At 35.1% G+C, this 25,593-nt stretch overlaps 2 protein-coding genes and 1 long non-coding RNA gene across 7 annotated transcripts in view; 2 read left to right on the top strand and 1 right to left on the bottom strand.

The window, feature by feature from the left end:
* The window catches only part of LOC107225971 (thyrotroph embryonic factor), a 223,708-nt gene that overhangs the window by 145,945 nt on the left and 52,170 nt on the right, over nt 1-25,593 (bottom strand). For 2 of the 4 annotated variants that reach the window (XM_046746153.1, XM_046746154.1), the window contains exon 1: nt 14,709-14,739. The exons of the other annotated variants lie outside the window; for them this stretch is intronic. In XM_046746153.1, coding sequence (XP_046602109.1) covers nt 14,709-14,724 — 16 coding nt within the window. In that variant the 5' untranslated portion in view covers nt 14,725-14,739. Of the gene's footprint in view, nt 1-14,708; nt 14,740-25,593 lie in introns of those variants that run through there. 4 annotated transcript variants of the gene reach the window in all.
* LOC124295605 (serine/arginine repetitive matrix protein 3) overlaps nt 1,003-25,593 on the top strand; it is a 28,798-nt gene continuing 4,207 nt past the window's right edge. Inside the window, exon 1 of the mRNA XM_046746155.1 lies at nt 1,003-1,583. Within this exon, the coding sequence (XP_046602111.1) occupies nt 1,501-1,583 (83 nt within the window). The 5' untranslated portion in view covers nt 1,003-1,500. The remainder of the gene's footprint in view (nt 1,584-25,593) is intronic.
* LOC124295606 lies at nt 11,748-24,855 on the top strand. 2 transcript variants are annotated; one of them, XR_006905500.1, is made up of 3 exons: nt 11,748-11,900; nt 23,176-23,271; nt 23,379-24,855. It is a non-coding gene; the product is annotated as an uncharacterized LOC124295606 (long non-coding RNA). The 2 variants fall into 2 exon arrangements; XR_006905501.1 differs by lacking the exon at nt 11,748-11,900 and adding an exon at nt 18,908-18,977.

The raw sequence follows: 25,593 nt of genomic DNA, 5'->3' as shown, positions 1-25,593 counted from the left end.
GATTTGGTTGAATATATATTTCAAGCCGTCGAGATTCAATCAAATGATTAGATCAATAAATGAGCTTCAGAATAATGAAGATCAGACACACCTCGAACATCATTGAAGTTTTGAGAAGCGAGTATTTTAATATGCGTTCGGATTATTTGTATTCAGTAAGTTGCCAGATATTGATTTGAATAACGTCGAAAATTGATTATTTCAAAAAAACTTCGTGCGTCATAGTTTTTTTTCATAAAAAATTCAGATAATTCTGTGACTATCGTACAATTAATAAAGCGTTAGAAAACAAAAGTTGGCATTCACATGAAAATCTATCGTTCAACCGTTGAACTATGTGATTTTTTTGCAAAAAAAATTAAAATAAATGAAAAACAAAATGATGAAAAAAAATTCAACGAGCACTTTTAAACTACATATTAAAATTATTCCTGAATTGAACCCACATTTGAGGTAATTACATTGCTTTAGGTACCTCTTCTGATTGTAAATGGCCGTGCAAAAATTGTGAAAAATAACACATTCTTTTTAAAACACGGGTGAAACATTAAATTTTCGACTTTAGTGGGTGAATTTAGGTTGATGTTCCTAGAAATAACCCACATAATGAGAAAATTTTAATTTTGTTCGTTTCAGTACAAAATTGGGACCACCAGAGAGCACGCATCAAATTTTCAACGCGATTGAAGATCTTTTTTGGGACTTGGTTGATTAAAGACTCAATCAATTATGGTTCAATTGACTTTAAAAAAATTACCAAGTGTAGTTCAAACTAGTAATAAAAGATCTTCAGAGTTTAAAAAAACATCCATTCCATTCTTAGAAATTTTTTGGTGGCAAAATTTAAAGTCAATAAATCGAAATTCGACGAAACGTCAAAGTTTCAAACGGCCCGAAACCCGACGCTCAAAGTTTGGAAAGTGTAAAGTTCCGAAAGGGCAAAAATGAGAAAATTTAAAAATCCGAAACACCAAATGTTCGAAAATTTTCAGTTCCGTCAATATCAGGCTTGGTGGTATTTCGCCACTTTGATCTTTCCTTGTTTTGGATTTTCGATATTTCTACGTTCGAAATCCCGGTCATTCTGACTTTCGGTTTTTTATGATTTTTCACACCGACTCGTTGAATAAACCACACTGTGTGAGTATATATTTAAATTTTCGGAATTTTACTCTACCAAAACTTTATATTTTGGAATTTTGCTCCATTGGAACTTTGCACCATCGCAAATTGAATTTTCGGAATCTTGAACTTCGGAACTTTGAGTCGTCGGGTTTCCGACCGATCGAAACTTTCTCGTTTCTCCAAATTTTGATTTCCTTTCTAGTGAGTTTCGCCACGAAATAATTCGGAATTAGGCGCTTCCGGATCTTTTCAAATTCGGAACTTGCACCCCACCCCCGTCATTTCAATCAGAAAATACTAAAGCTAATTATTTCTACGACATTGTTCCATATCTCCCAAGAGTCTCTGCACTTACAACGTGTAGCCACCACCTTAATGACTCCTGTCTCTGAGCACCGGCAGCGGAACCTAGGTGGAAAAAAGCCGCAAAGACCCGCAAGAAAGATAACGCGAGGAAGGTAAGTAAACTGGTTAAAAACTCCAGCAGACTCATCTTCGTCGTTATATCATCATCATCGGATCATCCTGCAAACTTTTCTGCAGGATCATCCCTGAGCCTTGATCATCGTCCTGATCCTTTTCGATTGCCGCGCGATTACAACGCTTAATTATTTCTGCTTAGAGGGTGTCAAGTTTCGAATCAATCATGTGTCAAACTCGTCGAATGGCAAGATTTTATACTTTAATACTTTTGGTCTGAAATGTTGGTGGCGAGCAATTTTTCACAAGTCGATTTCATTGAGTCGTTACCGTACAGAGATTACTTAAATTTCAATTTATAATTAGTGGATTTATTGATTCATGTTCTTCCTAATTGGCTTGATTCGACAATTAGTCATTTGTTCCTTTTTTTTTTCTTTTTCTTGGCCCGAACAGTAAGACGCACTTAAATCAAGTATATTTTCTGCGATCAAGGCGTTGGTTCATTCAACAACTTTTTTTCCATTATTACTAATAATTCATTTATACAATTTACTCGAATAGAACTGAAAAATGTACCCAGATCAAAAAATATCATTCGAATTGAGTTAATAATTTGAGGGTTTCCTAGCGTCTTAATTATTCCAGTAATATTTAGAAACGATATTTACTTCTATTTATTAAAACATAATACTGCACCCAATAAGCAAGAACTATTGAACCTATAAAAGTGATTAAATCCAAACACGGGTTCTTCGATAACGAATCGACCTATTATTATTTGTAACTTTTTAAAACATTTGACCAAACAAATTGTTTTCATTAGACGAGATGTGAAAAAATAAAATAAACAAACATCAGTCAGATGATTGTTAAAAATTTTATTCACCGATAAAGTGAACTACAAAAATTAACGATACAATTTACGTATTTAAGAAACAAAATCTCTAACTATTGAGCTTAATTTTCTGCTCAAATTTCATATTATTCCGATTTGAGGATGCAGCGTTCGGGTAAAATGAAACTACATTGATGAACTTTCAAAACCTCTGTTCGATGATTCTAACATTGACATAACTCATTGCACGAAGATTTTTGAAAAACGACGCTGCTCACGGTTCAAAACAATATTATTCAAAGTATTTTCCATGGCTCATGATAAACGGGACACCCCATAAGCTCGAGGTTTATAATGGAACGCGTTATCGGCAAAGCTGGTACAGGATTTACAAAGATCAAGATCCGACACCGAGATCGAGAGAATCGGGATGGGCATAGATGACCTTGTACGTTGTAATTAAACCTCATGAATCAACCGATTATTTATCACTTCGCTCGCCGGCCGAGGTAATTTTCATGCGAAGATTCTCTATGCGAATAATAAATTCTACTTCGTTCTTTTTTTTCGCACACTGTGCGGTTTTTTTCTTTCTTTTTTTTTTTTATCCAACTGTTCTATCTTTATACACGTCAAACCGGACTTTCTACGACTAAGTTGCCGAAGTATCGTGAATACGGACGGATTCGCACGAACTGTGAGATTTGCGAAAATGATTATAGACGAGAGATTTCACCCAACTGACCCTGCGATTATTCTTCTCAGCGCGCGAATGATTAACATATTATTTTCACATATAAAAATTTATACACATATTCAACGTACGAAATACACGACGATTATGAAAATCAGAAGATCAAAATCGAAACATACTTGTTTCACACCAAATTTGCTATTCGTATTGTTTATTGAATAAAATAAGTGTGTATTGTACTTAATAACTCCACTTATCATCAATAAACTTGCAGAATCGAGATTGAAAAACTTGATTTCGTTACTATTTACTCATTTATTCGTTATTTATTACAATTATCAATAGCAATCGACGATTTAACAGATTTTCTTTTTCTTCTTTTGTTATTCTTTCCAACATACCGCATCTACTTATACGTACAACTATATACCTTTATCTAAGTCCTCATAATTCGAATAAACTGACTTTACCGTAATTGTTGGGAAAGTAGAAGTTAGGTAATGAATCAATATTTGAAAGAGGTTAATCGCCAGTTTATAATAGATTTTTTCATCGCTTACTTTTAGTCGAGCATCAAATTACGGGCAGTAAAATAAGCTGCTGTAGACAGAAACCAGACAAATGACGGGCTATTTTTTACTATCGATATTGGACATAACGGTCCATCAATGAAAACAGAAACAACAATAATAATAGCAACAAACACGATGATAATAATAATGACGATGATGACGATGATGATGATGAAAAAAAGGATAAACAACCATCACGATTCAAATAGATAAACTAAAATCAAACCAAGTGAATTTTTTTTTTTTTTTATCAATTCTCTCGTCATTAATTTAGTACGGATTAATTTTAATTGAAATCGGCAAATTTGTAGTAAGAAATTTTGCAAAATATGTTGGGTTCTTTTTTTTTTTTTTTTTTTTCTTTTCACCTTGCTACGAGATAGGCGTTGCCTTCATTTTTGGCACAAATTTTGTTACCGAACGAACATCGTCTGTCCGAGATAAATTTCTAGCGACTGATGCCAGGTGCCGGTAAGGTTCGTTCCTTCTTGTGCTGCGATCTGTGGGCCGAAGGTGAAACCTGTTCCTCTTCTCACTTGTCTGCAATGCCAACGCGAACACAACACGCAACTGTGTTTATTCACTCCTTCATTTCCCACGCGATATTTATCGTACACGTTATTTTTTTACAATTTTTTTTTTTTTCTTTCCATCCTCGAACCGATGGATCGATCTCGATGATACCTTTACAGGCAATTAAACATACACGTTATACTTGTAAATCAATTTTTTTAGACGATAATTGAAGAAATGACTGACAGACGAGAGCAATTATCTATCTGATTCTTCTCTTCGAATTTCTTGGTGTTCTTTTTAATCTGTTTTTTTTTTTTTCGAATCTCAGTTGATTACCGTTATTCGCAATTTAAAATTACCGCCTCTACTGGCCAATGGTATTATTTCATACCCAGTTTTAACAATATCGGTAAAGAAGGACCGATAAATAACCGATCATTGATTTATCTCGCCTCGGGAACTAATGGGAATACAATTTTTCAAAGCAGCCGTTTTTTCTCAGGATTTGCTCGATTTTTTAAAACCTCTTCGTTTCGTTTCGGCATAACCGTTGAGATTCTACAATTATATGGCGCAACAATATTCATATAATTATTTGTACAAGATCTACACTTACTTTTATATTATCAATGAGACAGCAGATTTCACTTAACTATGTTACGTATACGTTACACACGATAGACTTTTACTCTCTTATTTTACCTTGGAACAGACTAGTCGGCGATACCGCTGTAGTGGAATCTGGAGAGAATCTTCTCCGTTTACTACTTTAAGATCTACCGGGTGTCTCAACAATCTTTATTGCCTAGGTTTTTATGTATAATTATATATAGGTAATTTATATTATACGGCGTTGGCTACACTGAGTAAAATTTAATTTATCATTGTGACTAAAGAAATTGCATTGAATAAGGTCTTGCAGAAATTAATTGCTCCATCGACATCAAATCACGTACCCGTGATAGTTACAACTACATATCCTACGAATTACCGTAAGTAAAAAGAATTATAAAGCATACAAGATTTCCTGGTTACGGCTACAAAACTCATCCCGATTTTCTACCTTAAATCACATTTTCCAAATTCGGTAAAAGAAAAGTAAACGAGAATATAGTCGAGGACTGTAAAATTTTACCACCACTAGGATTTTATCTGGGCATGCAGGTTCAAAGAAGCTCGTCTACTCGTTACAACGATGGAAATTATCTCCGTCATTATGCATGTAGCCAAGTCATGTAAATACCGTTTCTCGTATCAGCGAGAAATCGTCTCTAGTGTTTCCGAAGAACAGGAGGAGCGAAGAAAAGCAGAGCAAAAAAGATCCCTCTACTTGTAGCCGTATACGGTAAGTAAAGCGTCATAGCCGAGGTACGAAGGAGCAATTTTCACCTCGAGTAACGAGCAATTGCATCAAACCGAACGAGGTGTTTAAACCGAATGAGTCATCCGGTGTACATAATGCATTCGTGCGTTTACAACTAGTCGACGTAATATTATGCAAAAGAATGTCAGCGGCCTGGTTTTCCATATACCGCTGTTAGTTACTAGTATTAAATTCAATTCACAACCTTTCAACCACTCTGTTTATCTTTTCACTTCCATATTTCGTCACATTTACCGGTGCCGCATCATCGGTCCGGGTTGAAGCACCAAAAAAATACTCTAGCGCAGGTATTTATACTGTGGGTACAGTTTTTTCTCACGGAATTAGGAAGGCGATCTTCTATCCATCTCTCATTAGTATCGACATCTTGTACAGGAGAAAAATTGAAGAACTAGGGTGTCTACTAAAGTCAGGATCCCATTTCAGCTTTTTCCAAGCAATTTTTTCAATTTTCACAGATTATCGGAGAGACGATTTTCCATTCGTGGTGCACTTAAACAATTTTTGTCGGTATCTAGCAAAATTGTTTCTTTTTTGGATCTATGGGTTGTACAAAATGTTTCATACTTCGATCTTTAAAAAAGACAGTACCTAACCGTAAGCCTGTAAGTTGATGGTTATTTTAATTATTGAAAAGAAATTTGTGTTCGTAAAACAATTCCCTGAGAACTCCAAGACGTTCCAGGAGAAAAAAATCTCTGAGAATTCAAGAACTTCCAGGTTTTTCCAGGTAGTAGGCAACCTGATGGAACACCATCTAAAATCGGTAATCCCATTTGCATAGTCGACTCAGCAGCTGCCAGTCAACTCGGATGAAATTTTATACGGTGATTCCTATCAGAATTCCCAATAATGCTTCGAATGCATTTCAGCTGCTTATGAAGCAGGCAACTGAGATAAAATCAAAGAACTGAAATTCTCTCTGCGATCACCTATAAGTTTCATCACAAAACAAGCACGACGAGTTTGATCCCTGGACAACTTGCACTTGCCTCCGTGTAACTTCCCACCAAAGCATCTCAGGCCAAGGCTTCTCAAAAATCAGTGTATAACCAGGACAGGAATCTAATTTTCTGCATATTTGGGATTTCCGACCAATCTTCCGGCACTTACGATCACTTAGAAAAGAAATATAGTGGATGCGTGTGGTTGCGAAGGACCTCAACTTTGACTTGTGTATTGACTTACTCAACATATGACAGTTTTGATAATTTCTACGCTCCCGATGGCATTCTTGATGGTTTGTCAACCTCACTTTAACCCTTTCAGTCGCAAATTATTCAACTTAATATTCTTGTCTAGGGAAATCTGGAAAACCGGGAATTGAGGGGGAATTCGGGCATGTGTCCTGGAATTTTTGTATTTTCTTCCTCGCTAACGTAGGATTCTTTGAAACGTAGAAAATTCGCTCACGTGAGATAATTGAGGGGTTTACTGTCAGTGTGAAAAGGGTATAAGTGACGAAAAATATGGTTTCCGGAGGAACCTTAAGAATTGATGAATTGACGTCGAGCACTACGTAAAATGTCTGAAAAATATAAACAAGTACTAAAACGGTCAATACTCTTAAATCAATGTTTTTACCTTCGCGTTGGGAATGAGTGGCCAATCCTGATCTTCCGTTAGTTTCTTAAAATTGAAGTATTCATTCATATATTTGGTGATTGAGTTTAAACACATTGAACTAAAAGAAAAATTGAAATATCTTAACTTACAACGACGACATCGGATTGATGTGTATAATCTTTAACTGGTTTGCATGAAAAAAGTGAATTTGTTGGTAAAGTCAGGTCGAAACGAATCTTTGAAAATGTCAAGGAATTTTACATGTCATTGGCGCTATACACCCTCTAATTTCTTTTAGTATTCACCTTCGGTTCTACGATTCCAGGAAATTTATGACACGAATGCAGATCGTTCACTCCTACGATAATTAATGTTTTCGAGGTTTTGGCGCAGTCGTGTCGCTTCGCAGGAAATATAACATGCGAGTGTGTAATATCGGCTAGACCGGCGACGGGACACGGAGCGCATGTTAATGTTCCCGATGCCGGTGTGTCTCGGAAAGTGAACATGATGTGGCGATGAGGTACCAGAATGCTACAGCCACCTCGTGGGGTTCTGGAATCTAATTATAATTCTACGAATCCACTAGGCAGCACGGTTTGCGCCTTGGAGGTGCGTGTAGAAGCTTTCTCGATTCGCGAGTTCCGCCAGAGATGCCCGATTTTTCCAAAATAGTGGATACTTGTATGAATCTTGAGTCGATTTCTTGGGAATCGATTCACTTCAAAATCGACATCAAAAATAAATCCGATATTAAAGGGGGAAATACGTTTTTTGTTCAGCGATTTTCATGAATTTTTTTTTCTTTTTTTTTGGCAAGAATGGAGTGTACATAATTTATTAATGTTGAAATCTCTTATTTCTTTGTGGCAAGACACAATTTCACTCGTCTGTCTTTCTTTTTTTCATTTTTTCATTTGAAATATTAGTACATTCCATTAAATAATGGCCCCTAAAGAGCCGGATAAATAGGCTTCGGATTTCATTGGATCTGTACGATTGGGTACTTAACCTGTCATCTTTCAGATAATGACGGCTTCCATATGACTGATTGATTTTGATGATGACAGACGACATGGATTTCGTTTTTTAAAAATTTTTTTTTTATTGCAACGTTTTTCCTCAATGGGAGCTTCACCCCATCATATATATATATATATATATATATATATATATATGAGGTTATAATATTTCATTGTAAGTTTTCTCTTTCTTTTCATTACTTTTGTATGATTATAATCAACGGTTTGTTTTTTTTTTTTTTTAAATTGCCTTATTTGACTCGATTTGATCTACGACACGAAAAATCCCTCTCATTTAATTAATTGAAACTTTGAGAACATTTTATACATATATTTAAATAAATATCGTAATTTTTTTTAAGTGTTGCCCCGGCAAATATCATATAAATCAATATGGTTTCAATTCCACTTCAAGGACATGTCTTTCTTCTATACGAACCTAACATCCCCCCAAAAAATTGACTAATTGCATTTTCTAAAGGTGTTTAAACAGAATGATATGTTTTTTTACCATTTGTTTTTTTTTTTTTTTTTGTCAACTTGTTTGACAATAGCAAAGTACTCTAAACAGTGATGTTGGTCCAAATTTATGTTGATATAGAAGAAAGACATGTCGTTGAAGTAAATTTGAAATCCTATTGATGTCAGATAAAAACTGTGGCCTTCATAATGTACACAAACAGCTACCTCTGATAGTCACCATATCTATATATATATAAAAATGAATTTCTGTGAGTTAGTCTCGCTAAAACTCAAAAACAGCTGGACTGATTTTAAAAATTTTTTTTTGTTTTGTTCGCTGTAGTTCGGACCTCAGATTCGGATTCAGCGCGTCAAAATACATAAAGGTAGGTGGGTCTGTTGTAAATGTATAGACCAATTTTTTTTTTTTTTTTTGTTTTGTGGGACGGTGTTATTATTCACCTACGGTTTGGGCCCGATGTTGAGTCGCACCATTCAAAGGACCGGACCAAAAGATAAGTCCAATTTGCCGAAAGGAGGAGCTGGTAAAGATCACGGCTTCACAAGAATTAATGAATGATCACTTACTAGTTTGAATCTCACTCGAAGCTCCATTCATTTCTATTCATGTATGAGATTGAAATTCATTAATGTGAAATTCAAACTTTGCCTTTTGCTTTATTTGTTACAGTCGGAACCACTCAATGCTCTTGAATTTGTTGTTTTTCGGTTTATTTTATTGAGCATAGAGATCTTGAGTGATGACTAAAAAAATGTTCACCTAATTATCTCCAGAGTGGATGAAAATATATTTAACACAGTAGATGTTCGTCAATAATTATATTCGTGCTTCGTAATTACACAATAATATAAGGTCTCTTGAGTGTTTTGCGGACAATTTGGAGGTTCCGCTGATCACCGAGCAATATGAGTTCGACAACATTAAAATCGGATGAAAAACACTGATATTTTGGAATTTTTAAGGTTGTAATTGTGAAGCCTTTTCTGAAATTGTTGATGTAGTGGCTTGAGTCAGTCAAGTTTTCTGCGAATCATTTCTATCACATATAAGAAATGTTATATCATTTCTGTTCACTATTATCGGCGCAAATTATATCGCCGAAGTATGTTCAAACAGTTTTTCTTCGTTTTCCCAACTTTTTATTCAGACTATGGACCCCATTCATGCTTAATCAGAGCCAACATAAAACAGTCCTGAATGAGCTCAGATGCTAAATTCACCGCACGCGGGATACGAGTAGGAAAATTAGATCTCATCTGGTTTTTATAATAGCTTTTGGCATATGAAAATTTCGGTTGAAATTGTCCGCATATTCCCACAGCAAAGTAGCACAAATTTTCCAAGAGAGCAAAGCGAAGAAGTGTGTAAATCCTCAATTTCGTTTGAAAGAAACATGTATTGTGTCAAAATGAGCCGAGGTAAGAAAATGGAAGAATGCCAATTCTGAATTCAATGGTCCGAATCCAAATATTCACGGTGGAAAGAATAGTTAGAAGAAGAGTAAGGAGTTCGTTTCACGTGGTAAAAAAAATTAATGAGGTCAAGTCTAATCAGAAAAAAGGAAGTCGCAGTGGTAAATCAAGTGATCGTTACGTCAGGTACTTCAAAATTATAATAGTAGAAAAATTTATTGGTGTCAGTGATAAGTGTGCTGTGTAGGATGAGTGTAAAAAAATTGTGAACCGATTTTTGAACCCCGACTCGAAAGACAAAATCGCGTTGTGTTAACCGGTCGCATACACTGAGAGAAATTTTTAGTTCCGGTTTCCGCTCAGTCCTTGACTATTTTCATTATTAGTATTTTCATACCACAATTGAAAAATATAGCTCTTGGTATAAAATGAAAATTAGTTTTGTAGCTTTTACCAGAAAGTCTAGTATCTGGTACTATTCTTTCTCATTACGCTCACTGTTATTATATTTTCTTGTAACTGTTGCGAAAATTTAATGCTTGTGCAACGATAAATTGATATTGAAGCCTTATTTAATTAAAAAAGTAGAGTGAACCTCACAGACTGATTTTGCGTTGGAATTACCAAAAAAGGATCGACAATAGCGCAAAATGGTTACGCGTACCTCGTTTTTCGTAATACCAACCATATTCAAACAGTTTTTTTTAAAGATACATGTTTCACTGAATTTTCCTAGTTACTGTCACAAATGAAATATTTCTCAGTGTGGAGTCTTTCGGAAGCAAATGCCAATGTCTGAAACTGATCGACGCGCTTTTGGGTGGAATTCTCCTGTTCGTCACTTCGTGGTAATTTATGGATTTTGAGTAAGGCTTCTGCATACCACGATATAAATGTCCGGCTGAATTCCGTCCACGTTTTGTCGGTAGTAAACAGACCAGAACCCGAAGACAGGTTGAGAGTGGACGCGCGGCGTGGCGGCACGCGTTTAAATTTAATCTTGCAGCGCAGCGTGTAGAGTATAATAACTGTAGTGTTAGGAAGGAGAGGAACAAGACAGCCGGTGCTCAGGTCGAACAGTGGGTAATTTTCCTAGCGCTAAAAGCGCGGCCTAGTAACCGGCGCTCGCCACGCTACCGAGTCTAGTTCATCCCGGCCTAATCCAAGTCGAGTTAACCTAGGCTGACCCAAACGAAACTCACCGCCGTGGATCGCGTGGGCTACCGGAGATGCCGACATGGACAAGGGTCGCTTCATGGTGTAAGGAGTAAGGTGTGCTCGATAGAGGACCAATTTCCGGACAAGGTCGCGCGTTAAACCAGTTGATGTCACGGCATGTCATCGTAAACCTACGGCGCGTGCGCACGTACAAATTACAACATAACCTCAACTATTACTTCGTTAAACGTATAAACAAACGTGGTGGGTCACGCATCGCGTTGACGCGCATCGTTTCACGAATTCAATCAAACGTTCAACTGTTCGGTTAAGGGCTGTAAGAATCGTGATAGGATCTGCAGAGGTAAAAGTATTCACATTTCCGATATGCGTGAACTGAAGAATTCAGTCAACGTTTCATGTGTAACATTCTGATCTACCTTTGAATCTTTCAACAGTTTTGAATTGACCGCCTGTTGTGACGTCAACTGGTGGAACTTTTCTATTGGTCTATTCGAAAAGCTGCGCTGCAGCCACACCTCACTCCTTAAACCATGAGTCGCTTATTACCTAGTTGACTCCGTGCTTGGTAGTCTAGTGCGTCGTGTGAATATTGGCATTGTCTCTGTGCGACGCGTCGTCTGGTGGAAAAAAATCGAACTAATGGAATCATTGTGCCTTGTTTTTTCGGGTGTGGATGATAGAACGGGTATATTATTGATAACGTTTCATCAATTTGTGTGCCATGAGTAATTCGAAAGCCCAAAAATTACGATTTACTTCCATTAACCCTTAGCGGCCGCACCTCAGCCAGACCACATAGCGACCACATGGGTAACTCATTACCTCACGCTGAAAAACCTAGTTGTACAAGACATATGAGTGTTTTAAGACTTCTAACCGATTGTTTCACGTTTGTTGAAGAGTTCTTCAACATTTCTAATGATTTTTATCACACTCGTCTGTTACCGACAGATGTCGTTACTTGTATCAATTTCAAAGATTTCAGACCCCTAATTTCACTGTTTCTGAGCCTGGAGTAACTAGTTACCCCCGCTAAGGGTTGAAATTAAATACCCAGATTATCTAGTAATAAAATGGCGCCGATAACCAGGCTCTGACGTCATGAGGACATTTCCCAATATCTACATGTTGCGCCTAGGAATATAGTTTCTTTTTCTAAAAATGTTTCTCTCTCGCGCTGGACTGGATTTAAATAAATTCAGCACCAACGGCGCCAAAATACCCTAGATCAATATATGAATTTCTTTACACAGTTGGTACAAAATTACATGAAGGCTTCGATCTCGAAAAAAGGACCGTGTCGTAGGAGTTCTAGTCACATCATGTATAATCGCATTACGATCTAGTGACTTAATCGTTATCCGTGTCAAAGGTGACCGGTCAAAATCTCCCAGTGGCGAAATCTCCCCAATAAGATCTCTAGAATAAAATTCCCCAGATAAAATCTCCGCTGCAGAAAAGCCCTACTAAAGACTTTATACCGCAACTTGGAACTTAGCGGAATAAACTGTACGGAATGAAAATAGCCATCAAAAAGAGACTTTTCCATTACTACGCCGGAAAAAATATTTTAAAGGAAGATTTCCGTTAAATTCTTATCAAATATGACAAGGAAAAGAATATTCTGTCAGTTCAGATAATAAACTGAATTACTTGAAAAACGTTAATTAAAAAATCTTTGTAACCATTTGTAGTCCATGGTGAAAAGTGTGCTGACATAAAATCGACAGACAAGCAACGTTTCGAAGAAATCTTGGTAAAATATACGTAACATTCGGAGCGCTTAACTGATTATGCTCGAATTCGGCTCAAATTCTGATTTGAAGGTGCTCTTTGAAAAAAATTGTTAAAATTTCTGAAATATTCTTTGAGAAAATTTTTTAATTTCATCCAAGTCTCCCTTAACATACATGTAACAATATTACCATCAAGCCGTGAAATCTACTCTAGATCAGACCTAGATTCAGAACGCTAATCACAATTCGGTTCATGAAACTTTAGAAAAATTGTTATTTAGAAGGAAATCCAATTGATTGTTTCTAAAGCATCACGGTGTTATCAAATTCGAAAAGGTCATGCCTGAACATTGCTTAGAACCGTCAATAATAGAATCATAACCATTTCTACTAAAGGAATTTTATAATCCAAATTTTTTTTCCACACTTGAGATGCCCGGATTTGAATCTTTCTATTTCTTATGCACACATATATTTCTATGGTATAAAAATTTTACCATCAAAGAATTGAATAAAATGTTGCTTTTGATGTAAAAATTTTCTGCATCATTGCCGCCTGCATTGATCCAAATTCAAAATGCTGCAGTAATTGTTTTATGCCAATTATCTCTTCCGTCATATAATTTTATAGATAAACTGGTTTCTCTGATCTTTTGTTTTTCTGCAATAAAACTTCTAAATTACTCGATATTCTCTGAATTCGAATTCATTCTTTCCCTTCCTTATTTCCCATAACTTCAATTTATGATCTTCAAATTCTAAAGCAAAAAAAAAAAAATCATCTCTTCAACTGACCCGCACGGAAATCGATATTTGTCTTTCAGGTCGACCAGAATATCCGGGCTGTAACATTTTGTTAATTCTATCAAAGAAAAAAAATTCAAACAATGACATGGCAATCTGAAATTAAACATCGTACGTGTAAATACAAAATGGAAAAAGATCATCATTCCATTCTACACAAATTTCAGCGTCCAGACTCTGAACGATCTGGACCAGACCATAAATACTCATGAAATACGGGGATTACAACTTTAGCATAAAACTAAATTTGCAGGTTTGTAAGCATAAACTAACGCATAGAAAGAAAACGTCAGTCCGATAAAAATAAGAAGAGATACTAATTAATCTTTCACTAAGTACCCTGAAAATGAGAAAAAAAAAAAAAATGGTCACCAACGTGACCGGATGTTATTTCCACTCTTTTACTTTTTAAGCGTTTAGATCTGAGAGTACAAGATGATAGTTGATCACTTCGCATGCCGAGATTCAAGGCGATTCTATGAGTATAAGGTTCATAGATAAGCGTGCCAGTGACAACAGGCCGTTTTTAAGGTTGGTCCAAAGTGCCGATACTTATTACATACGCGTCCGAACACAAGTGAAGAGGCTAGTATTATTAAGCCGAGAACTTGATTGCCGTCTAAAGGAAGTTGAAACTGTACACCGTGGACACACTTTGAAGGGGTTTGGACTTTGTCAGAAGCAGCGTTGGGATGACATTGATTAAGATCTCTCAGATGACCAGGCGTTAATCACTACCTATTTCACCGTCCTTATTATGCTATTTCATTAGTTTCCTTGAGCAACTCGGTTCCATTATTCACAAGGAGACTCGCTGCCCTGTTGGGAAATTTCGATTACGTACCAACGTACAATTGCCTCCTCGAAATTCACATGTTTACTTTGGTCTAATGTCTGAATACACACGCAAATCAATTCCGACCGGGTATTGAGTGCCTACATGTTTTACTCACTTTCTGGTGACAACATCGTCTTGCAATCTTAAGAAATAATGGCGAAAAGAACGTTGTTTGTATTCCCAGACTTACCTGAAACAAGCAAAATAGAATTGTACAGAATTAGTCAGTGACTTTGATTATCTCCAATTTATTTTTTCCGGGTAGCTGGGAAGGGGGGGGGGGGGGGGGGGTGGGTGTATAATATAAATCGGACGATCGACTTGAGTTTCATTTTTTAACCATAATTTTGACACTTTTTTTTTCACCCGTTCATCTCATAAACGGTAAAGGTCATCTTTTGATATTCAGCTAATTAAAATTTGTAATTAAGTATGGTGAAATAATTTACAAATTACACTTGTGTTTTGCAACAAAAGTGAAATAAAATACAAAGTAGGTACATTTGTATTTTTTCATTAATGTGAGATGAAATACGAATTGCATTTATAATTATAGTAATTAATTCGATGCGATCACCTAATCACGATTCCTGATGAACTGCGGTGAAATAAATTACAAATTATATTTCTGTTTTGTAATTGGACCAAAATAACAAACAAAGTACACTTGTATTTTGTAATTAAAGTGAAGTCAAATATAATACAAATTGCATTCTTATTTGTAGATATTAATTTTGATTTCATTACAATTCTTGCAAGCAATGGATAAATTTATTCAGATCGGTTGCAAACTTCGAATTTCGTCGCTTCATTATTTGAATTAAGATTTTGTAAGGTAATCAATTTGCACTACATTCGATATAAATTTTCAACAAACTTTCAACATTTCTACATATACAATTCGTATTTTATTTCAACGCAATTAAAAAATACAAATATAATTTGTAGCTTGTCGTCGTCTTCATTACAAACTACATTTGTCATTATATATTTATATAATTTGTGATCGACTAATCACGATTTATCCCATCACTGCTCATAAAACGTCATAACGAAATTCCCGATGATTTTCAAGTATTCTAAAATTTTAGCTTTCATGGCCGCGTGGATAAGTAGCACGAAATATTTCTTGTCGTCGAAGCAGAAACGACGGAGGCTGAATCTTAAGTGCGGGACCGCGATAGCGCGTTTAAATACATGCAGGATATATTTGCCTGCATCTAAAATTGTAATTTTCAAAAAAAGAAAAACTTGTTTCACAATCGGAGAACGCATCAAAGGCCAGAGGAAATCGGCGACCGAGGTTAAAGTAGAGAATTTAAAGTCAAATAAATTTGGTACTCGAGAATCCATTAAACGTATACCTTTAATACGAACCAACACTCGAACAGAATATCTATTCTATTTCAGAACTGTATACCTATACGTACAATACAATATATATATATATATATATATATATATATATATAACCAACTATTACTGCGCTAGATTTGTTTGGGCACGAATTAACGTTCAGGGATCTTGTTTATATTTCATGAATTTTAATATTCAACGATGTTCTTATACAGAAAAAATTTTTTTGGCAATTTTGGAAATATTTCATTATAGAATAAAATTAAATAACAACGAAAAGATTTATTAAGTCAACAAAATCAACTTCCTCGGTTTTTTAAAGTTTTTTTTACAAGAATACAACATTTTTTCAGGTGTGTTATCAAAGACACAATTCTAGATGCACAAACCACAGAATGCAGGTATAATAATTTATATCTCTGTAAACGTTTTTGCATTCATCTGAACTTGAGAAATATTTTGTTTTTTTTTTTACATGTACAAAAACATTTGGAATCTAAAAGAGCAAGAGCGACGTGTGAGGTTGAAAAACGAAAATGACATATAGTTTAAACTGATATTGAATATTACGAAATATTTACTAACCTGTTGAGAATTATTAAGGTCCAAAATCATAAGATGTACAAATTCAACTCCTAGTATCTCAAAATGTTGAAAGTCAAAAAGTAAACTCCCAATGAAGAAAGGTTGAAGCACGGAATGGTTACAATTTCACTATTTTTCTATATCTCTGAATTTATTCTGACAGTTTGGTATTTTCGTTTTCTAAATTTTTGCCTGGATTCGTAAATTTTTATACATTTCTATACTTATTCCGACGATACTCTCTTTTTCGGCTTTTTAAAGTTTTACCAGAATTTCTCTATTTCTCTTCATTTTTATAATCCGACACACATACATCGATTATATGAAAATAGTAAAAAATTGATTTTGAAACCGACAAAAACATGTTTTCAAACCAGTTCTACAATTTTTCTCAATCCGACGTTCTTCGCAAGAGCAGAAAAATTACGAAGACCGTTTACGAACGTTAACAACGTCGTTGTTTTTTTCTCCCCACGTTTTTGCGAAGTGTACATTTATTCGGACGATTTTAAACTACAGCTTTCCCGATTTTGACCTTTCCACGTTTCCACGTTTCGACTTTTCTTTACTTCGACTACTTCGACGAGCCGTCCTAAATTTCTTAGAATTATATTCTCGAGTTCCTGACAATCTGATATCCTGACCCATTGCATTCTTAAACACCCATTGACCGCAACCCTTGGAGCAAAAATCGTACATGAGAACGGCGCGTGTGCATTTCCAAGAAATATTGGAGCATTAGCATAAGGTGAACCGCACGACGAGAGAGCTCTATGATCTATCATAGATGATCCCGGGCTAATGGTTGTTATGGTCACCGCGAAGGAGATGTACGGTGTACGCGCGTGTTATTACGGAGCATTATAAAAATCATTTCAGATACGAAAAATCTGCCAACATGTTGGGACGTGTTTATGCGATGCCTTGCGAGATGAATCCGACCGGGCGTTAATATCAACAAGTTACCGGAGAGACCGGCGAACTCGGAGAGTACCTTAACCTCAACGGAGTAATGATCGCGAAGATTCAATTTAACCCTTTGTGTCACAGTGGTGAGAATTCTTACCACCTATTTAGAATCCATTATTTGTAGATTTAAAAAACTTTTCAGCATATGTTTTTACGGTTTTTTGCTATTTATGACAGTATACTAACAGGTTTTCAATACTCGAGAGTTATTGTTGCGATATAACGTAAATTATTATTGCTAGATACAGATACTGATTGAAAGAAATCGTGAAAATTGAAGGGTTAACTCATTTCCGATAAAAGGTTTTGGGATCGCTGATTGTAATCAAGATGGCGGATCCAATATGGCCGACGAAAATTTCAAAATCGATCGAATCCGGAGAAAAAAACTCTGTCCGGGGGTTTTAGCGGTCGCTGATTACGAATCTGGAATCAGATTTTAGAAATTCAGTATGGCAAATCCAATCAGCGATCCCGAGAACCCATGAATAGAGTTTCTCGATCGTATTTGATGAAATTTAAAATTTGTGTCCGCCTTATTTGATCCGCCGTCTTGAATTTTTGAAATCTGATTTCAGATTCGTAACCAGTGACCCCAGAAACCATAGAATCCTATCCTGTTATAAGAGTTGACTCAACACAGTAATGTGTGACTTGAAGGTTTCAGGGGATGCCCTATATAGTCGATTTCGACGTCATCGTATATATCTCCAGATATCGAAGTCCACGTATCTTAAACCCAAAAAAGAGCTCAACCACCTTATTCTAGACACAATTCTGAACAAAAACATTTCAACACATTTTTATTTCACGTACAGAAATAAAGAAATGGTATGAATTCTACGAATTCATTATTGCGATTTCGTAGGATTTATGCCGTCTCTTTATTTTGGGTCAAAATTAAATTGATGCAAATGCCTCGTTTGAGTGAAAAAAAAAAATAAAAATATTTAGCAAGCTAAAAAAACATTTCCATTTAAATTCTAATTTGATATTTCTATAACAAGAAAGCGTAATATCGATGACTATATTTAGAATAAATAGTTAATTGCTAATAAAAATTTTTTTTTCTTCTAATTTGGACAATACGCAAACCGTTGTTGAAACAAAATCCATTTCACCAGAATTCTTCAGTAAGTATGAAAAATAGAATTTCAAAAAAAGAGAAAAAAAAAAAAGAAAAAAAGAAATATCTCACCGTCGTCGTTACCTTTATTTTGAACGGAACAAAGAGTCGGAGGTATGAATAGAAATGATTACTTCGTTGTACCGTAATTATTCATTAATCGTCTGCCAAACATGTTTTTTTTTATCGAGAAGAAGCACGTGACGAACGTTCAGGATCCGCGATGGTATTCAAGACGTTACACATCTCGCTGCGTAATTCGTGAAGTAACGTTTTTGATACGAGGCTTTATACGTGGGCAGGTAACTCTTGCGATTCGCAGGCCGATCATGGAGCAGCAGAAACAAGGTATTTATAAATACCAATACGAGATAGCAGGAACAGTGACGCCACTCTGCCATCATCCGATGACGCGGTTACTATCGTATTTGAAGATGTATGAGGTGTACGGTAGACTGGTTGAAAAAAGTCGACTGTTATTTTATTTCAATGTCACACGTTCATTAGTGTCGGAACAGGAAATAAGGCGCATATTATAATTTGAGCCCTTAATATTGATATTTAATGGTTCCTGAACGAAATTTTCCATTTTCCCATTTAATTAACGTGAAATAATAGCTTTAATTATTTTTAAATTTCGTAGCTCAGTAACGAGGCAATGTACGTTAATGATCGATGCATATTTTCGTAGGGAATTCAATGCTCTACAAAATATGTCTGTCGTAATATTTCGACGATTAAACTCTTTCAAATGTTATTCAAGGTTAAAGTTGAAGTCGTATGAAGATTCACTTCTTTTCGAGATTAACAACGAAAATATGTATACTTAAACTGATCAATGTGGTGAAACAAATGTACCGATCAATAATTTTTTTTTACTCTAAATAAGTGTTGAAAAGTAATCTTTTCGCTAATAAACGTGACAGTTAAATAATTTCAGTTGAAAATCACCTTTTCATTTTTTAGTAAAAAATAAATTTTCTAAAGTTGAAAATTAAGCGAATGACATGATTTTGTAGCGGTTGAAATGCTTCACAAAAACAAAACCCACGATATTTTCTGACACATCTAATATATTCGCTGCAATGTTAATCTCAAAAGAAGTGAATTTTTACACGAATTCAACTTTAACCTTGAATAACTCTTGGAAGAGTTTAGTTATCAATAAATTATAACAGACCTCTTTTGTAAAACATTGAATTACACTGAGCTACAAAATTCAGAAATAACTAAAACTATTATCTCACGTTATTAATTAAATGTAAAATGGAAAATTTAGTTCAGGAATCACTAAATATTAATTTTAAGGGCTCATATTATAACGAGCGTCTTATTTCGTTTTCCTACAACTATTAAACATGTGAGATTGAAAATAAAGTATAATCGATTTCTATGAACCAGTCTAGCGTACAGTCGACTCGCAAGAGCATCAAAATCGAACGTTTCGGAAACACAGGCTTGAAATGAACGATTGAATTGAATTCTGACGAGTTGTTTTTTCTCAGAAAAATGTTCCCTAATTGATACAGGAAAATAATTGACAACGATGCATTCCGATTTAAATGATTCAGTGAGTAGTAATCTGGAGACGGATTTATAGATTATCAAGCAGTTTTAGTTTTAGCAAGAGTAGAATAGATAATTTTGAACCTAACTGAATTTCAAACAAATCACCAGCGACACATAGTTTTTATAACGCATGTTTGAATATGTTTCGAAATAAAATATCAGCTCATTCTATGCAATCTACATAAATTTCACAAATTATTTGTTTTTCCGTCTATTGAAGAACTAGATAAAAAGTTAAATTCATGCGATGTGTAATCGGACGGTAAATTTAAACTCGAAATGAACTGTGATTAACTGTGATTGGATCAAAGATAAAGTTTCTCTAGTTAAAATCATCGTTTTGAAAATTCAGAACGACTTCGAAGGAGAAGTTTAATTTCCAAAATTCTGAATACAGTTTGCTTTTTAAAAATTTGCGAAATAATGATTTCACCAAAAAATAAATCGTTAGATTAACGTTACAAACTCCACTCTCTTATACTTATCGATATATCGAATGTACAACGAACGTTTGAAAAACGATTCCAAAGTCTATAACGCATAATATTTTTTAGACTACGAAATTAAGTGCCGCAGAATTCCGGTGAACAAATGTGAAATTTCCTTTTCTCTCTTTCGCTCATCCTGCCGTAATTACAGCTCTGTGAGAAATTTTCAAAACCTCGAATTATACACAATTAGTCTGTGCTGCTAAAAACACGGTCGACTCGATAAGATATCGGATGTAAAGAGTATCGCACCGTCTAGCAAGTGATTCAAAGTAATTGTTCAACAAACCCGCAAGTGACAGAGACGATAAGAAACTGTTATCGCAATCTTTATCGCAGACGCAATCTTTCCACAACCCGGAGCACCATCATCATCATCATCGTTGTCGTCATAATTTGCTTTAAGAATTAGCGCGGTTTCGTTTACAACAGCTATGTTTAATTGTTATTTAATTCTCGCACCGTGCCAGCTTATCAATCACGTTATTACAAAATTCACACCTCTGGTTGAGTTGAACGAACAGTTTTTATCATTAAAAATCATTTGAATATTACACACGGCATTTGAAATAATTGCATCATACTGAAAAAAAAAAAAATTAAAATCAGCGCACTAAGTTTTTTTTTCTCCTGTTTATAGTAATTTCTGTAAAATATTGAAAAGCAGATTTATCTCTCTCTCATCATTTTCAGTCCGATTTTATCAATTTTATTTCGACTACTCGTAACCTTGTGCGACGATTTTGAAAGCGGACAGGCTCTTTATTTATTTCACATTTTAATTCTGAGCTTCCGGTGCCGTCAAAACGACAAAAAAATACGAAATATACGATGCACGGAGAGAAACAGAATTCAATTTTTTGCTTTAAAAATCTGAAAACCTCCGAGCATAAAAATTTCGATGTCCGACACAAAATGTATGAGAATTTTTCCAGATATTAAAACTACCTCCAAGGACGTCAAAAATCACTTGAAAATCATATACGAACAAAATTTATTCGTAAAAATTTTGAAAAAAATATCGCAGCACTTTTTACAATCGAAAGAAGAATACGAAAATTCGCTGACCAAATCCAAGACCCTGGTCGATTTGTCGTGGAATGCCCCATACTTTATTCGCATTATCAGGTGTTCTCGCGACCCGTGTAGCCGGCATCGTCCCGTCATCGACTTTACAAGCCTTTTTCTGCTTGAAAATGCGAATAAGTTTAGCTTCGTACCCGCTCATGATTTATCGTCAGAGATAACGACGTTGCGACACGTGTGTAAAAAGAGCCGACATCTTATACGTGGATTTATTTATTTTCTCCCGTCATCTTTTTTCCTGCTCCAAACACTCGGTTCTCTCTCATTCTCCGTAAGCGAAACTCGAGATCACTCTCTGATTTCATTTTTCACCTACATGTATTTCTTTTTTCTTGACAAATATTTTCCCACATGTTTCATACTCGATACAGAAATACACGGTTCGAAATTATTGCATGTAGAAGGCAAATTCGATCTGTTAAAAATTATGAAAAATCTTGATCACAGCACCGTAAATAAAATAATATTACTTATGTATAACAAACTAAATTCGTATGTATTACGAATTAAGGAATGTGATTGAATCGAGTTCATTAGGTTAACAGGATATGTAAGAGGATATCATTTAGATACAAAAATGCAGGAATTTATAATACTTGTGATTTTTTTTTAAACAGAAATTTTTTAATCATGTATCTGAAACTGATAATTCATTAGCATTGTATCGGAAAAGAAACAATAAAGATCGATTTTTCTTCCACATAGTCAGAAAAAATTTCCCAATTGTATTTCTATTAGTCGAAAAAAATGATCATATATTCGGTGTTAAAACCAACTCAATCTTGATCGTACTAATTCACATTTCGGATAAATCGCTATTTCCCAATTTCAGGAATGTCTGAATTGCAGTGAATTATAACGAGGCAAATCAAATTCATATTTCAAAAACTTGGCCACTTCAAAGTCACTATAAAATTGCAAAATATTGAATTTTTTACCCCCAACGTTTCGTTAAGCTAACGTTACTAACTTCAGGTTCGTAATAAGCGTTGTTACCTTCACAGGCCGTTAAAGTTCTGCCGGAAGTGTAAGTTGGCACAAAAGCCGCGTTCCACTTGACGTTTGAAGTCTAATTTACTTTTGATTTATGCCAAATTATATTCTCAATTGAAGGATTTTTTTTTTTTGTTTCATCCTCTTATGAATGAATTGCCAAAACATATTACACCATGGACAACAGAAATAATTATTCTGAGACGCGATTGCGAATTATTAATCACGTGGAACTTTTTACGCACTTTTTGCACGTGACGTCATGCGGTACAAAACACTCAATTTGTGTTGAGCGTATATTCTCGTGTGTGTATATAAAGAAAAAAAAAAAAAAAAAAGCACGCGTGACAAACTTTCTAAACATTCATATTAATAACTATTTCAGTGCCTAAGAACACTTTGTCTTTCAGGAACATATGAGCTGTAAAATTCCGTGAGCGCAGAATTTCAAGAAAAGAAGAATGCCCGAGAGTTACGACGCAAATCAAAAGAATCAAGCGTCTGAGGTATGTCTGGAGAAAAAAAGCAGAACCTTGAACAATAAATTCGTGTCAAGAGTTGATTGATGTTCTTTTTTTATTTATTCATATTTTCCTTCGTACCTTTTTTTCAGACACCGTAATTACCGATCAGTAGAACCTGCTTCAAATCGAAGCTTTACAATCGGCGTAAGGATTAGAGAAAAAAGAGAAGATTGATGATCAAAGTGATTGGAATCCTCTACTTCGCTTTTCAGTATTCAACTTCAGGATTTAAAACAAGCGTTTTCATTTCAGCGACAATCGTGACGAAGGAAAAAATATACCCTCTGCGTCGCGTGTCGAAAATGTTAACTTTCGGTTGCGAGGTCAATTCGTATCTATCAAGGCGCGTAACAAAGAATTGTTGTTACTCGCTAATTGCAAATCCTGTGAAATGAGCAGACTTGCCTGTAATATGATTTTTTTTTCATCTTTCCATCACGCTGCGACAATATTAAGCGAGGAAAAAACTTTAAGCATTGTTTGTACGATGGTAAGAAATATTTTTTTATTATTTCTTTTCTAACATTATCGAGATGCGAACAAATTCGCATAATCGACTTATCTAAAATTTTCGCAATTCAAGTAACGAGTCCGGAGCATTTTTCAACCGATTATCGCAATCGGTGCAGATAAAATAAAACTCACAGCGATTATTCGAGATTCGTAAATGCGGTGACTGAAATGATAATTTGGATACATGTTTCCTCGAGTTGAAAACAAGAAGAATAATTCCACGAGAACTTCTGTCACGCACAACTGTGCACACATTGCTCATTACTGATTGTGAATACAAGCAGTTGGGTCTTATTAACCATTTTTAACTCGCCTTAATGACGGAAACTTTCGAAGTTAATTAGATGAAAAGTGTTACAAGTAATAATAAAATGTCAACACTGCGTAGAGCAGTATACACTGTTTTAATTTTTGACGATTTTCTAGGTCTACTGCATTGAACCAGAAACTAATTTTCACCACTCGAAGTAACTTCGAAGTTCTCTCGAGGAAAAGGTTTATTCCGTTTTCTATGTTATTGCAATTTTTGCGTTTCTTAGAAAAATCTTTGATGAATCGATTCCTTTAGATTTGCAAATACGAGACACGAAATTAAGGAGACGATCGGTTGATTCAATTCAAATTTGTTTCCATCAAACAAACCAAATTTTAATTCAATGAAAATCGACCAATCCCTACATGCGCGTATCGAGGATTGATTGAATTAATTTGAAATCTAGCAATGCAAAGCAAGATAAAAGTACCGACTTCGTTTCAAACTAGATTCTAAAAATTTCGTACAAGTTTCGGTAAAAAAAGATTTTTGTTTTCGAACAGCAAGTCCCGATCAAATTATCACTGCCGATTTCGGTGAAGATCTTCGTCTGATTTTTACAAAATGCGTAACACAAGTTTAATATCTCGATACTGAACAACTGATCCAAATGTTTAACGAAACTGAAGTCTTATTATTGGAAAAAAAAGGATTGTTTTTACAGAGTTTTCGGGTATCCTCTTATTTTTGCAGGCTTAAATTTGCACTAGTTACACTGCGTGTTGCAGAATTCAACATGTCACCATTTTTTAATATTTGTTGATAGTAATTTTTTGTATTATACTTAAATATATGCCTAAAATAACTTCTTTCGGTATCTTTGTTGTCTTATTACCTTTTCTTCCATGTGAAAAAAAATGGGGAAAATTTTAAGTTTTTACAGTGGCGTTACCCGTTAACTTATCATTGCAACGAGCCAATGAACGGCCTTGAAGTTCGGCTCGTCAGAGACGAACAAGAAAAGAGGGTGAAAAATAAAGACGAAACAATCGTATCCAAGCGTTGCAACATTTCAGTTTTCAGAGACAGTTTCTCTACCCACGGTCGCAACGTAATCCGGTATTTTTAATAAAAATTCAGACGCAATATCATGTAAATTATTCAGTGCCCGTTGGAGTTTTTATGCTGCCGGGATTAACTGTCGCATCGCCGATAGGTAAGTAGAAAAAATCAATTAATATCATAACACGCAGGAAAAACTTTCGGCATCTCCAACTGCCAAAGTCAATCGCTTGGAAAATAAGAATTGACGAAGTTCGTGATTTTCCTGATTAGATGTGTAAAAAATATTGTGTCAGTTCAATCAAATTTCAGGTTAAAATTTCAATCCGGCTATAATTTGGATAATGTGTCATAGTATTGAAATACGAAAATTCTCCAATTTTAGATCATCAATTTTAGCCTTTTTAAAAAAAAAGTTGATGAATTTTATCACGTTCTCGAATTGAACTTTCGTCTTCGAATTTTTAACACTTCTT

The sequence above is a fragment of the Neodiprion lecontei genome, chromosome 7 (genome assembly GCF_021901455.1).
Source record: "Neodiprion lecontei isolate iyNeoLeco1 chromosome 7, iyNeoLeco1.1, whole genome shotgun sequence".
Lineage (NCBI taxonomy): Eukaryota > Metazoa > Arthropoda > Insecta > Hymenoptera > Diprionidae > Neodiprion > Neodiprion lecontei.
This window is presented reverse-complemented; position numbering and strand designations above follow the sequence as displayed.